The sequence below is a fragment of the Cygnus olor genome, chromosome 1 (assembly GCF_009769625.2).
Source record: "Cygnus olor isolate bCygOlo1 chromosome 1, bCygOlo1.pri.v2, whole genome shotgun sequence".
In the NCBI taxonomy this organism is placed as follows: domain Eukaryota; kingdom Metazoa; phylum Chordata; class Aves; order Anseriformes; family Anatidae; genus Cygnus; species Cygnus olor.
Genome location: NC_049169.1, coordinates 195,204,546 through 195,219,675, shown reverse-complemented (window position 1 = coordinate 195,219,675; position 15,130 = coordinate 195,204,546). Strand labels below are relative to the sequence as shown.

The 15,130-nt window shown below is 40.1% G+C and overlaps 1 protein-coding gene across 1 annotated transcript in view; it reads right to left on the bottom strand.

The window, feature by feature from the left end:
* PGR (progesterone receptor) overlaps positions 1-13,687 on the bottom strand; it is a 42,417-nt gene extending 28,730 nt beyond the window's left edge. Inside the window, exons 1-2 of the mRNA XM_040544182.1 lie at positions 11,942-13,687; positions 10,598-10,749 (exon numbers count right to left, since the gene is read on the bottom strand). Coding sequence (XP_040400116.1) covers positions 10,598-10,749; positions 11,942-13,179 — 1,390 coding nt within the window. The 5' untranslated portion in view covers positions 13,180-13,687. The remainder of the gene's footprint in view (positions 1-10,597; positions 10,750-11,941) is intronic.
* Positions 13,688-15,130: the final 1,443 nt, after the last annotated feature.

The following is a 15,130-nucleotide window of genomic DNA, read 5'->3' as shown; positions in this document are numbered from 1 at the left end:
TGCAGTAATACTAAATACATGTACTAATGAAGTATCTTAAGACCCCTGCCAAGACAAAATTCCTGTTCAATTGGTAGCATGTCACCCAGTATCTTTTATATGTCATTATAACTAGGAGATAAAACAGAAAAACCAAGATAGTTGTCTAATCACTAGGGCCCAGGTGAAAAAGCAAAAATTTATAATAGTGTGTCTTACAAAAATATGGATCTGACAACTTTCTGACAACTGCCACTTTCTAGGAAGTTTTCCCCCAATGTTAAGTTTCCTGAACATGTTTACTTTTCACCTATCTTTAAAAGTGCACATTGTAGCTTTCTCTCAACACCTCAAAGCATCAATTTGTAACGTAGATTTGATTACATATGGAGAAAATACAGAGATTTCATCTGTTACTCATCCATTCCAGATTCTTGTAGGGTACCATTTTTCTTAACCTCCATCAAAGTTCATTTATGTTAGCAAAGGCAGAAGTACTAATGTAATCAGTCAACTGCAGTTTTAAGTACTTCGATAACTAATGCTACATTGGCAAGTGTATATGAGAAAGTGATTAAAATGTGTATGGTCTGCACACACAAACACAATCAGTCACAGTTTTTGCTGTGACTGTAAAGCTGCACTAATAGTACTACATCACTGAGAAATGCTGCACGTAGAGTGTCTTTAAAAACTGGTCTATTAGCTGAGCTCACTGTCATACTGTAAGTCATTTAAAATGATTCAAATGAACTAACAAGTTCCTAAAATTTTGCAGATATGCAAAGATGGAAAATGTATCTGCACCAGGAGTATCACATGCTGGCAGCCAGTTATTTGTGTAAGTGCATCTGTGCTGAACTGCTGCCAGTCTGCACAGAAGCAACATGCTTGTTTGCAAACTTTCATTTCCTCCTGTCTGCAAATAAAAGCACTTTCTCAAATCTTCTCTCTCCCATAGCTGATTCTGCCTCCCCATATCACTCTTACCTATCAATGCTTTCTTATAAAACCATCCTATTCCCACTACTGGAAGACTTTTGTTCACAATACACACCACACTGTTCTATTTAGTCTATATTATTATTATTATTATTACTACTATTATTATTATTTCTGTCTAAAACCAGCAGATATATAATGTTCTTTGTAAATTATTTTATGGCCAAGTACCTCCCAATGTTGACATTTTCCTTCCTGAAAGCCAGCCTCCAGCTTCTGCTCAATAATTTACTCCCAGTATGCTCTTTACCACTTACAGTATTTTTCATACCATAAGAAATAGGAAGTGCCAATTATATAAGCAAATTTAAAAAACAAAGGAGTTACTTTTTCATCAAGTCCCTGTCAGGGGTTCCTGTGGAAGCTGACAATAAAAATGGTTTTAAAATAAATAAAATGGAAAATAGTTTCACCTATGTGTACTAAACACAACGGTCCATATGTAGCTTCTGAGTTTAACTTTGACTTCTGGAAGCTAATACACTATACTAGGGTAAGCATTACTCTGGATTTGGGCTGATTCTATCACAGTTGTCCATAACTAGGCAAATAGCCTAGCCTAGTTCCTCATCAGAAATGAGAAAACCAGCTAGACTGACCTTTGCTCTGATCTAAATTAACCACTGCTCTATTTATACTGTTCCCATGTGCAAAAAAGCAAATTTGTGCCGAGCTCACATGTCACAATGTGGGCTTATGAGCATGGGTCTTGGAGAACTAGGAACCTATACTACAGAGTTTGTAATACTCAAAGCATGCCCTTCGTGTCCCTGTATGCCATTAGAAGCCATTACAATCTCCAAGATTCCACACACCTCAAACAACATTTTTAAATTATTTAACACCAACTTCATTTTTGTGCTAACATTTTCTGCAGAAATAAATATGTCACTGAAGTGAGGTTGAAACTCTAACGACTTAACAACAAACCACATTCTCCACTGACCTTACCATACATAACCTGTTTATAAAGAAAACAGAAGTTACTGGGGGACTCACGTCTCCCTCCTTGACCATCAAAATTAGATTTCATTATTTCCCAAATATTAAGCAGGTGTCCTCTCTACAGCTCTATAAAGTACTTTTATTTTCAGACCAGAGGAAAGGAGAGTTTGCAAACAAGTGCATTGCCTCTGTGCACACTGGCAGCAGTTCAGCACAGATGCACTTAGGCAAATAACCGGCTACTCTATATAAAGTCCATAGTGGTATAATAAACATGCTATTGATGCAGATCTGCTTCACAGCCAAGGGTTTAGGATTCAATGGATCAAAAAGAGCAAAGGGTGGAAGAAGAGTAACTTGGGAATATGTTCCATCCTGGACTCTTTTTCTTGCTGAAATAATATGGAATTCCTCCCCTCATAACAATATAGTTTAAAGTGAAAACAGTGAAGAATGATTACAGCCCAAGTCATCCTTCATCCTAATGAATGGTCAGGACTGCAAAGAGAGAAGGGTGTTTTTGACTCACTCCAGGCATGATGGACACAGACCTTACATCCTGGGTGACTGCCTTACCTCTTCTATGTACTCAGTGATGGGGTTTGTGAGCATTAACAGGTACTAGAAATTCCTTCATCTTTGTGAAGCTAGTCTTCCATTCCTTTGCGTTAACTACATGTGATGAAAAGAGCAGGTTGAATAAAAATGTTTTGTTCAAAAAAAAGCAGAACTATAAAATGTTCATTCCTAAGTCAAACCTAATATTTCTTATATTCTACTTTACTTTGCTAAGCAGATTGATAACTAATTTTTCACATAACTCTACTTACAACAAACTTCTGTTACACTTCCACTCCATTATCCGTTAATTTATAGTTAATTTGTAAGCATATCTTACAGTCCTCCGCCTAATTTTGTTTGCTAAGTGGACAAAACAAAAATGGTTTCTTTAGAAGGGAAACAGCATTTTCAAACTACCATATATTTTGCATTGCTTTTCTTCTCTTCGACAAACCACTTCCAATGTCTGCAACATCTTTGACTGATTCTTTCTCCTTTATCTTGATTTGAAAATCTTCTTGCCTTTTGTTGTGAACACAGCAGCACTGTCTTTTTCCTTCCAAAAATTACTTCTCCAGACAGCAACCTATGCACATTGTATTTATGGTATCTACAAAACTGATCAGTTAAATGTAGCCATGCTGTTTTCATTCACTTCTGGGTAGTTAGAAGTTATAATCCTGAATGTGGTTTGTTTTGTTTTAATCTTAGTAATTTCCCTATTTATTCTATCATCTTCAACCAACCAACCAACCAACCAAACAAACAAAAAACTATATTTAAGTCCTGTTTTACAGAAACCATTGTGAACTGCAAAATAAGGATTACTATTTCACATTGACTTTATTTGGTCTTCCTAGAATGTTTACCACAGTAACATTCTGAAAGGCATAAAGTCTTTGCATTTAAATACAGGAATTGACAATAGTAAAAATTCTGGATAGCTAATATCTTTCAGAAAATGATTCTGGCTTCTACAAATCAGTATTTCCAGTTCTTTTTATGGCAGTGTGTCACAATTGTTCCATGGTCACCATTTTTAAGTGATTAATTACATAATTAGTAGAAATATCTAAAATGATAAAATTGACATCTTTTTATCTTTTTTTTTTGTCAGTGAAGGTTATATTTCTTATAAAATGACTATACATCATGGGATTTGAACATCCAATGTACTTTAAAAGCACACCAACTATTTCAGAAGTATACATCATTAAAGCACTATTTGTTCTTCTGATCCCTGAATGCTGTATTCTTCTACCAACATAATATAATACATTATATTTGTATTTCAGTCATCCCATCATTATGATCTCAGTGAAAGTATTACAGCATATTGCCTTGATGAAATTTTCACTATATGTTTTCTCTTATTCTTTGACTGTTCCTAGATCTCAGCTAGTAGGATAGGGTCACTTGCTCTAAGAGTAACAAAGGTAGAAAAAAAACAGAAATATTAGCAGAAAAATGCAATATGCTAAAAAACAAACAAACAAAAAAAAACTGATATTGATGCCTGTGATCAAAACACCCAACAGACAGCAAACTGCTGAAAAACTGTAAAGAAAGGATTCTTTTGGCTAATTAGATTCTAATGTGTAGACATCCAGCAGAGTAAGTAGTGTACACTCTGATCTTGGGCACTGGAGAAAAACAGGTACTTTAGGATGTGATTTATCTTAACCTTGAGTAACATCTAAACTGGGGTTCTTTAATAGCCTATTGATCTCCAAAGGAAGCTTAAAGAGTAGCCCAAATACGGATGTCCACAATGTAAATGCCTTCAGCTTGGTGCAACATATCTCATACAATGCATTGTCGTTGGGGATTATGGAAACTGATATAATTATTTGTCAAGAATAGGATAATATTTTCCAGGATGTCAATGTCGCATGTAACTCTTTTCATGCTTTAACTGCAAAAGATTCCAGGTTGTTGGAATGCACTCTGATGTTAACTGATATTAACCAACAGCCACTTGTGAAATTGCAGAAATTGTTGACTAGGTATGACCAGGAAGCCTCTGAAGTACAGCCATGTATCAGCACAGACAACAGCAGACTGTAACATGCAAATGACACTTGTTAAGTCTTTCCACTGGTAGCTTCTAAAGAACTGTCCCTTAATCATCGGTTCTGTTGAACAGATATATAGCTTAAGGAGATGGACACTGTCAAACCTAAGTGCATTTTTAGCAAGTGATAGTTTGACTATAGATACTTATATACTTATTTTATATCATTATTATATTTATTTATACACTCTAAAAAGATATTAGCTACCTTGGTGGTATATGGGTGGGATTCATACCACCAAATGCAGAGAATGTACATCATCACCTGACACTCTTTTTATACTCAGTATAGAGAAATAGTTCCTGTTAGAGTAACGTCATTTTCATCCTACATAGATATGCAAAACAAGTCAGTGCATTACTTCCCAGAAGTTCCTGTTTCTCTCCACCTGCTATGGAAGGAACTTGAGATGCACAGCTCAGGTTACTCCCATTGTGAACATCTGAAGTTAGAGCAATCAGCAATGCTGAGCACTCAGCTGCTGGTGCTCTGTAAAGTAAGCAGTCCTACACCACCTGAAATAACTTCTAATCCACCTGAAAAGATGTTTTATGTAATATTCTATACAGTTTCTAAACACACTATATAATGTTAAGCCAAAAATTTTGGTAATTCTCATTTCTGCAACTGACTGTGTTCTAAGCCATCTCTTTCAGGAAATCAGTACAGTCACAAAGAGAGCAGTAAGAAACCCAGCATTAGCACAACACCCAAAGCACAAGAATGAATGCGATCCTTGCTCACTCCATTGTTTTGCCACAATTAAATCAACAAATTAATGTTTGTCAAATGGTTAAGCAACAATACTTTTTTAAGTCAGAAGTATGATACACAATTATGTATCTGTACAGATCTTCTTTCCCTTTTCATAATGCATATCCTTTGCTCTTGCAGAAGTGAGACTTCTCCGTTGAATTTTAGGACCTTCACAGAGGTAACTTCGTGTATTTGAATTTGGAAATATACTTAAGTTTACTGTATATTAACACTTTTTGGTGATGTGCAAAATAAAACAGCTTTAATAATATTAAATATACTAAGTGAGAAACGTTTTCATCTCTCAACTTGCAGTATGATGCTTTGTCTGCTTCATGAAACTTTCATTACTATTAGGTTTATGGTACACACTGTACCAAATTCTGATCCCAAGAACACAGAAAGTGGGATTAAAAATAGAAAATTGCTGTGGAGTAAGGAGAACAGAGAACTTTTTACAGCTGCTTTATCAATTTCATAGATGAAAGGGTATCTATATTATGGCATTTCACTGTCTTTCCAAATAGGACTTCCTATCAGTAGATATTTTTTTTAATCAGTGTTTGGTGTGCCGTGCCATTTTACATTTTTAAGCTATGTAAGAGCACACTTGTGACAATCTTCCTCACGCAGAGTATTTCACTACGTAAGTAGTGAATCACACTGTCATCATAAACTGCTTATTTGTAACACAAGTCAGATAAACTTTATCAGAAAGGCTGGCTGAAACAATGCTCAGCCTTTTCACTGCACAGACGTAACTCATGCTTAATTCAACACCTTCCTCCACCCACATACACAGACAGTGAAAACTCTCATGGAAACTACTTTCTATCCCATAGGGTTTGCCAGACTTCGGTCTCAGAGAAGAGAAATGTCTACATGTCATCAGTTAAGTGTTAGCTGCTGTTGTGGTTGAGCTTGTTCCCCGATGCTATTATTTGTCCAGCACCGTTACCCTGAACATGAAGCACATACTAAAACTAGAAAAATTGCTATATATTCATTAGATCAACTTAATAATAGGGTCCCAAATGTTTGAACAAACCAAGAGTTATTTCCTGACACATCTGCTGCAATGTCATGTATTTATGTCAGCCCCAAACTCTACAGGTTCACCCAACCACCTGTCATCACATGTCGAAGTAACATAAACAAGGGGCAAAGGAAGGCAAATACTTTTATAAATATAAAACAAAAATTAAAAGTGGGACTTTATATAGGAAACAGCACTTCAAATTGTTTTCTGGTTCCAGGTGATTTTTATTTTTCATCAGCAGAACTACCCTGGATACACTTTCAAGAATGTAAGCCACCAAGAAATGATGCATTAGTGATAGTGTAACACCAGGAACCCACAACTCTACACGTTGGGTTCCTCTCCAGGACAGAAATTTCACTGTGGTGTTACACAGACAACTGCAAGGTAAGAGATGCTGATCACAGTTGCCTTGCATGATTTTATGCGAAGATATCCTTATAAGATACTATTTATGTTATCTTATAAGATACTTTATCTTATAAGATACCATTATAAAATACATATTTATTTATGACTGCCTGGCAATTTAAAGCTAAGTACGAGTTGACTTCCTAAATTTCATTCTCCTAAACTAGCAATATTATATCTGTTTTTTGTGACCTTGTATTAGATATACTGGTAGCACTTAAAAAATGCCTGACCATCAACATCAAATTACTTTGCAAGTATGGAAATTCTGTAATTTTTAAAACATTTTAAATCTTTTAAAACATTTTAAATCTTATTTCTGAATATTCTTTGGTTAGTAACTCCAAACTGCCATTCATTTTCAGCTCACGGATATGAACGGTACTAACCCATCTACATACTGAATCCAATTTTGTATTTTCAAATTTCTTAACTGAATATAAATAACAGAAACTTCTATTATTTCCATGGTAAACAAAGGAGATCTCTGAGCATTTTTTAAAAAGCCTTGCAATTTTTACAATAATTAAATCAATTAAATAATTAAATAAATCAGCTCTTTGTAGGTAACCAACTAAAAACATACAACCTTTATATGCAAATAAATATTTCCTAAAAAGTCAGTATCTTTATCCCTTACCTGCATTTTCTCCTCCTCACCTCTAGGACAAAGGGTTTTTTTTATATTCGTTTTATTACAGTTCCGCCCCCCCCCCAAAAAAAAAAAAAAACTTGCAGTTTTAGTTAACGTTTTAGGATTCTGCTTAGAGTAAAATATACTTATGGAATTAAAACCATCCTTTTCTTTATATATATAGGCACATATTGGAAGCCAGGGACCCAAACGACAAAATATCTACCAAACCATACATAGCTAAGAATTCATTGCCAATGTTGTAAAATAATTTAATATAAGATTTTATATTCTAAATATAAACATATAAATATAAACACAGTTCTGGTCCACTATTATACTGTACGGATACCTCCTAGTTCTATTCAAATGTATGGTTAAATCATACTTAGTATAGAAACTTTTAGATTCACCTGTACAGTTTCAAATTCAGACTGAGCATTTGAATTGTGCTCTGATTATATTTCAAAAAGAGTAGCGATTGAAAATGGAGTTTTCTGGATAACAAAATAGTCCATTCTGCCTCAAAGGAAGCATTTAATTAATACCGTATTTTCCATATACTAGGTGTGAGTTAAAAAAAAAATATATATATATATGAATCGTGTTTTCTGTAAAAAAAAATATATATATGTATATATATATAGTTGACTGTTAGATTTGAAACAGCCGACATACCTAAGATTACAGAAATAATTAAAATAGCAAATAGGCATTTTCCAACAAAGTCAGTACTACTGTGTTATGTCCCTTGTTATGTATGCACTTGAAAACTTAATAACATATGAGAGAGAAATCTAAATATAGAAAATCCAAGCAGCAGCAAAGCCTTCTATTTTCAACCATGTTTTAATTTCTCATGGTAATCAGGACTTTATGGAAAGTACATGAAAAGCAGACTTATGATTATGAATTTGCACTCAAAAACTTTAGCATCTCATTTGCATGAATAATATTGGGAAAAAAATGGAGTAGTATTACATATTTAAGAAGGCAAGTAATGCATTCCCACTCAAAGAAATGATGGGCAAGGGGACACTTTACATAAGAAAAACTTCTCAGTAAAATGTGTGAATCTTTAAACACTGTTTTCTCTTGTATCTACAATAAAAATATTATTTGTCTTTTTACAAGAGAGTAGTTTGTCACATTTATTTCTGACAAGTAATATGTGAAAAAATACTTTAAGTTTAAATGAAATTGGATATCTATCCATTTCAAAGCTAATAATTTTATCCTATGCTTCAGTTATAATAAAGAAGTCCATCTTTTTAAAGAACTCTCTGTAGACTTGCACCTCTATGTAAAATAGGTAACTACATTTGTTTATGTTGTACATGCCCATATTGCTCATTTCTGTCATTCTTCTCCATAAAACATAATAATCTATAGTTTTTCTTGTCATAGTCCAGCTTTCTCGGGTAGTTGTCAATTCTTTGAATATTCTTACTGAAAAAAAGCAAACACTTCTTCACCACACTCTCAGTCTTTGGAATCATTTAAAAAATGGTAAGTATGAAGATGGTATGTAAAACACAACTTTTTTTGTTTGTGTAACTGTATTGACCTCTTATTTCTCTGTATGTCTATATTAATCAGTAAGATTCTGCTAATACAGCTTTCACATAAATACTCAGTGAAAACAGCCTTAAGAAATCCCTAGTAACAGCCTATATGCCTTCTGATAAATGATAATGTATCATTAAATGAAGTATACATGCTGAACAGTAATTGGATATGTTTTTGAGCAGGTTCACCTACTGCACAAATACAGCTGGATACAAGTATAGGAAAAAGACGAACTTCAAAAGTTACAGAATCAAATTAAAATACAAAAATAAAAATTTAATACTACAGTTGAAAAGTAAATAAATAAACCTTCCTTTAAAATATGGTGTTCATAAATTACACTACACTCTTTCTTAAAATTTCAGCTCCCTGACTCTTTAAGAGTATGTCTGATGCAGTATAATAACCAAAAGCAAAGAACGTGAAGCCAAACCAAGAGACCATTTAACAGTCAGTGAAACAAACATATGCCTGTAAGTGACTTAAAAGCTAAGTGTTTTTCTGTATTGCAACCTAACGAATATGTTTCTAATTGTTTTCTCATGAATGCCACTAAATGTATTAGAGAAAATGTGGCACTAACAAAGCTAATTAGTTCATCTAGCCCATCTAGTCTAGTGGTCTCAATTTGAAGATATATAGTCTGATAAAGCAAGAACGTGAGAATATGCTTAAAATTGAAAGAAACAGCATACTGAAACAATTCTAACTAAAGTATTTTGCTGAGCTTTTAATTTCCCATTATTCCCCTTTTAATCTGAAGAGCAATAAACTCTATAGCATTGAATAGACCATATATCACAACAAGAAAACATGATGCAATTTCTTCTTTTCAGTAGTGCAACACAGTGCAACAATGGTTTTGTTAAGTGTATGGAACAGAAATTTTAATGTCCAAGTTCTGACAGATAAGAATTGTGAGAAAAGCAGACAAAGAATAAAATGTTTTTTCTTTTACTCGGATTTGTTTTACTTCTTCATCAGCTGAAGTATATAAAGCAATCTGCTCCTGTATTTAAAATCTCAGTGGGCATATATGGACAAGGCATAATATAATTCAAAAAGAAAAAAAAAGTATTATTACTGATTTATAAAACCTGCAGTTTGGCTTTGTAACTCAACATCTATCTGTAATAAAAGTTAAAACCATTTGACTTGAAATAGTTCAGTGGAACCTGAAATAGTTCCATAAAGCTCAGGAAGCCAAATTCTGTATTTTGCAAGCAAGAAAAATTACATATAACTTCAAAAAAAGAATGAAGCCAAAATAAATTCCTATCTGCATATGATTAGGTCATACCCACAAAATTTTCATTTAAATAGTATTTACACTTTCTAAAACAAGTTCTGTATTTCCCAAGATCTTGATGAAAATCTGCTTACTGAGAAAGATTAAAAGATGAACAATAATAAATAGCAACCAGTGAAAGTACAAGAAATAATACTAGTAAAGTTAATAATGAAATATTTTAGTTAGTGTTTACTGTAATACTTTGAGTTGACAAAACAAAAAAACACGACTACAGTGATCATGCTCACAGATCAGCAATAAGTAAGGGGTATGTTCTTTGCAGTGCCTAGGAAGATATATGTCAAATAATGAGGAACAATGGCATGATATAGTACCTTCCATTGCCCTTTTAAAGAAGACTTTACAACTTCCACAGGTAAGTACTCCATAGTGGCAACCAGAAGCCTCATCACCGCAGATGAGACAAATCTTCTGGGGTAGAGATTCAAAACTGTATTGAGAACTTTGGCTGGATTCTGTATCTGGCCTTCAAAAGAAAAAGAAGAGAAATGAAATATCCAGATTTGCAATGGTTAGCTACTTACCTGTATTAGTGAGCTTTATATTATCAGCTTCCTTTTTACATCTATAGGACAAGGGGGAAAAAAAAAAAAGGCAGGATTGCCTTTCAGCTTGAGGGTTTCTCTACGCTAGGATAAAAGGCATATTAGTAATGTGTGCCTAGTCATTAAAAAAGAAAGTAGTGAGCAAAAAGCATTGTAGCATTTTAACTCACTTTAGATAAAAAGGGGACATTCTAGGAAACTCTTTATCAAAATGTTCATCTTCCTCTGATCAACAAGTCTTGTGAGTAAAGTCATACTGATCGATATCTTTTTCTGAACACCGAATGGTAGAGAGACAGAATCAAACAGAAGTCAATTGAATTTCAAAAGCCCCCTTCACACGGGAAATAACCAAGCTTTCTCAGCTAGAAAAATCGTTAATAATTGGCTTGTTGCCTCCTGTTCAGTCGCAGCGTTATGCTCAGTAGCTAATTCTGATGAGCACATTGAGGTGACGAGTACTTCTGTATTTCTCACCAAGAAAAAAATAGGCTAATCTAGCTAATTATTATGTTTAAAAAATCCATATGTTTCTATCAAAATGATGGAGTTATTTTTGCGAATATTTCTAGATAACACCTTGGCATCATAGTAAGCCATATTCATCCTAGTAAATTAATAAATATATTTAAAATGTTTTGAGTTTTTTTAGGTGAAATTAACTGCTTTTTCCCAAATCAGCAATAATATTCTGGAGAATATTTGGGTATTTATAGATACTGTCCACTTGTCAATTAAGAGAGGTGAACCTACTGCTCCTCCCTTCTGTGGAGCTGGTTACTGTATTGCACAGTATGAAGCAATCATAACAAAAATGCCACTTCTCTCGGAAGGTAACCGTGCCGAGAAGACCATCAGCTGCAAAATTAAAACCTCGGGTGCGTTCCCATCAGGACCGGGACACCCCAGCGCGCCCAGACAGCCCCGAACTGGACGTGCAGCCACGGCGGCCGCCTAAAATCTCCAGCGGAGCTCCGCCGAGTGCCTTTGTGTCCCCGTTCCTCCCCGGACCGTCCCTTCGACCCCCTTCCGAGAGCGCCGTCGGGGGGCAGCGCCCCCCACCCCCTGCGGTGCCGCCGGCCTCCGCGGCCCCCCGCCGCCGGCCTCCCTTACCGCACGTAGCCGAGGTAGGGCGGGCAGAGCTGGGGCAAGCCCTCCTTCAGCACGGCCGCCGGGAAGCCCAAGGGTTGGTGCCCGTTGAGGCCCAGCGGCGGGTAGAGGCCCGGCGGCGCGGCGGAGGCCGAGGTGGAGGGGAGGCTGTCGGGCAGCGCCGGCGGCCCGTAGGCTGCGGGCAGCAGGGAGGCTTCGGTCTTGTAGAGGACGCACTCCAGCGAAGGCTCCTGGACGGCCCGGGGGGGCTGCGGGTAGTCGGCGGAGGTTGCCTTGCCTCCCAGGTACGGGGCGGGCAGCCCGACGGCCTCCTCCTTGATCTTCAGGGCGGGCTGGAGGTCGCCGTAGGCGAAGGATCCCTCCTTGCCGTCGGCCGGCGGGTAGCCGTAATCCGCGAAATCCGGAGCGGGGGCGGAGGGCGAGGTGCGGGGCCCGAAGGCGCTGCCCTCGTACGCAGCCTCAACGTCCAGCAGCTGCCTGGTGCGGGAGGCCAGGTAGGCAGAGTTGAGCGGCAGGATGGGCACATGCAGGTAGTCCTGCCCCGGACACGCTCCCGGTGCCGCTCCCGGTTCTTGCTCCGCAGCCGTCGGGGAGGCCGCCGGGGCCGAGGCCAGGCTCCCCCCGGAGCCAGAGCCCTGTTCCGGCCGGCGGCTGCCGGCGGGGAAGGGGCGCTCCTGGGGGGCCAGCGCCCCCAGCCCGGGGGCTTTGCCCCGGGGGGTCGCGGCGGGACCCTCGGTGCCCGGGGGCGGTTTGAGGGCGGCCGTCAGGGCGTCCCCCCCCGGCCAAAGCCGCGGAGGAGGCTGCGGGGGGCTGGCAGCCGGAGCCCCCGCAGCGCTTTCGGCCGATTTCGGCTCCGGGCCGCGGCTCATGGGGGCGCCGGGAGCCTCCGGGACCTCCGGCCCCAAGAAGGACCAGGCATGAGCCGCGGGGGTCAGGAAGGTGTCCAGGACGCTGTCCAGGGCGTCCTTGTCAGGGAGGGAGCCGCTCCCCGGCCGGTACGAGAGGGAGTCCCGGTCCTCCTCCCCCGGCTGCCGTTGCTGCCGCCGCCGCTCTTCCTCCTCCTCTTCCTCCTCCTCCTCCTCGTCCTCCTCCTCCTCGTCGCTGCTCCTTGGGTAGAGCAGCCCGTCCAGGGCGATGTCGATGGCCTCCGCTTCCCCGCGGCCGGGGTGGCCCTGCAGCAGGACCGCCCCGTCTCGGGCGGACGAAGGCGCTCCGGGCTCCTTGGCCTTCACCTCGGTCATGCTGCCCGCCGCTCAGCCTCCGCCGCGGAGGCCCTCGGGAGGGAGGGAGGGAGCGAGGGAGGGAGGGAGGCTCCCGGGGCGATGCAGCGGGGCCGGGCGGCTCCTCACATCCCGGACGGCGACTGCCGCTCACATGGCGCTGCCTTCCGAGGGGGGGCGGCTCAGCCCCGGCCCCCCTCCATCACCAGCACCACCGCAAAGCCTTCCCCGCCGTCGGGGACGTGGACGCCTTTGCCCCGCAAGAGGGGAGAAGCCACTCAGCGCCTGTCTGTGTGACACTCCCCCCCCAGACCCCCGCCGTGCTGCCCCCCCTGCCCTTACCGCCGGGCGGCTGCGGTGCCCGGGCTCGCCCCTCCCCGTCCCCTCCTCTTTTCTCCCCCGTTCTCCCCCCTGTGAGGCCGCTCCGCGCTGCCTCCCCCCGGGGCTCGGCTGCCGCCGTTCCCCCCGCGCCTTTTCCGAGCCGCTCTGCCGGCGCCCTGGCCCCTCCTCTGCTCCGCCCGTCCTGTCCCTCCCATCGCTCTCCGGCCCCTCGCCCCTCTCCCCTCTCCTCGGGCCCGCTCCCCGGCTGCCCCCCGACTTCTCCTCCCCGTCCCCACACCCACCTCCTCACGCTCCTCCGGCCCCCGGGCACAGGGCGGGCAGGTTGGGTGGTCGCTGTCTGGGGACAGTGAGCAAGGCAAGTTTTCCTTGCTTGCCCTGTCCCCGGGATAGTCTTCCTGTAGTCTTTCACCTCCCTCTCATTGTCAATTCCAGAGGTAAGCTCAGCCCCAATTCCTCAAAGCCCTGTTACTCACACTGGTACATCTTCCATGTTCCAGTAGCAAAGAAACCATGGCATTGTAAAGCACCTGATGTTATAGGACCTCGAAAGCACCCTCTACTATACACCAGAGAAAGCAAAAGGGTTTGGGAACAAAATATGTGAAAAAATGGGGCATCCTTTGCTTCTAATACTTTGGTTACAATCCAGCCCAAATTACTTTAAACCTAGGAGCTGTCAGCAGCTTCCAGCTGATTGGCTTTTCGTGTAAAATGCTGGGTCGGTGAAGGAACCTGCACAGCTCCATAAGGCTATTACTGATTCAAATACGTACACACACCCACATATATAAAATTAGCATTATATAGCAGTCTCAGAAAAGAAAATTGTGTTAAAAGATAGAGTAATTTAGCCTAGGAGTAATCCATGGTACTTTGAGGAGAATCAGTATATTTTTGATTCATAGAGAAATGTACACTGTTACATGCTTACTTGTGCTCTGATACTAGAGCACACTTCTCTGAAAAGATCTTTTTCATAAACTCTCTGAAAATACATCTTTTTCATAAACTCTTATCACTGTGTAATAGTTCCTTTTGCTGTTTTACTTTCAAAATATTCCCAGACTAAACAGGACAGCTTCTGGGAGAGGAAAACATAACTTTTTGAAATTACTGCAGTGGTCTGAAAGCTAACATCAGAAATCATACAGGACAAGTTTATAGAAGCAGTGGCTTCAAATAAACTTTATTCAGTGTGGTGTGTATGTTTTGGTTTACTCTTGGCAAAATATTACTGGGTAATAGACTGCTTTGGAAGTCTGCCTTTTGTTCCTTTAAGGAATAGGAATAAATTTGTCATTTTTCTTTTCCATTTTATAAAAAAGAATTATTGTACTGTGATAAAGCTAACTTTTTAAAATTTGGATGTCACATAGACACCTCTATGTATGTTCAGGATGTTCAAGAATGTGATACGCATCATACTTGCTCTGTGTAGGAATATTTCTCAAACAAGTGCCTCACCCTGTTGATATTGTAAGGAACTGTTTGGCCAGCAAGTAGCAAGAACCAAAGATGATGACCCTGAAAAGCCAATCAGTGGAACAGGTGTTAATGGAATGCGCCCCAAAGGCAATCTGGTTCTCTTATGGCATGACTCTACAACAAGCAATTAATTTGAAGTGCTTCT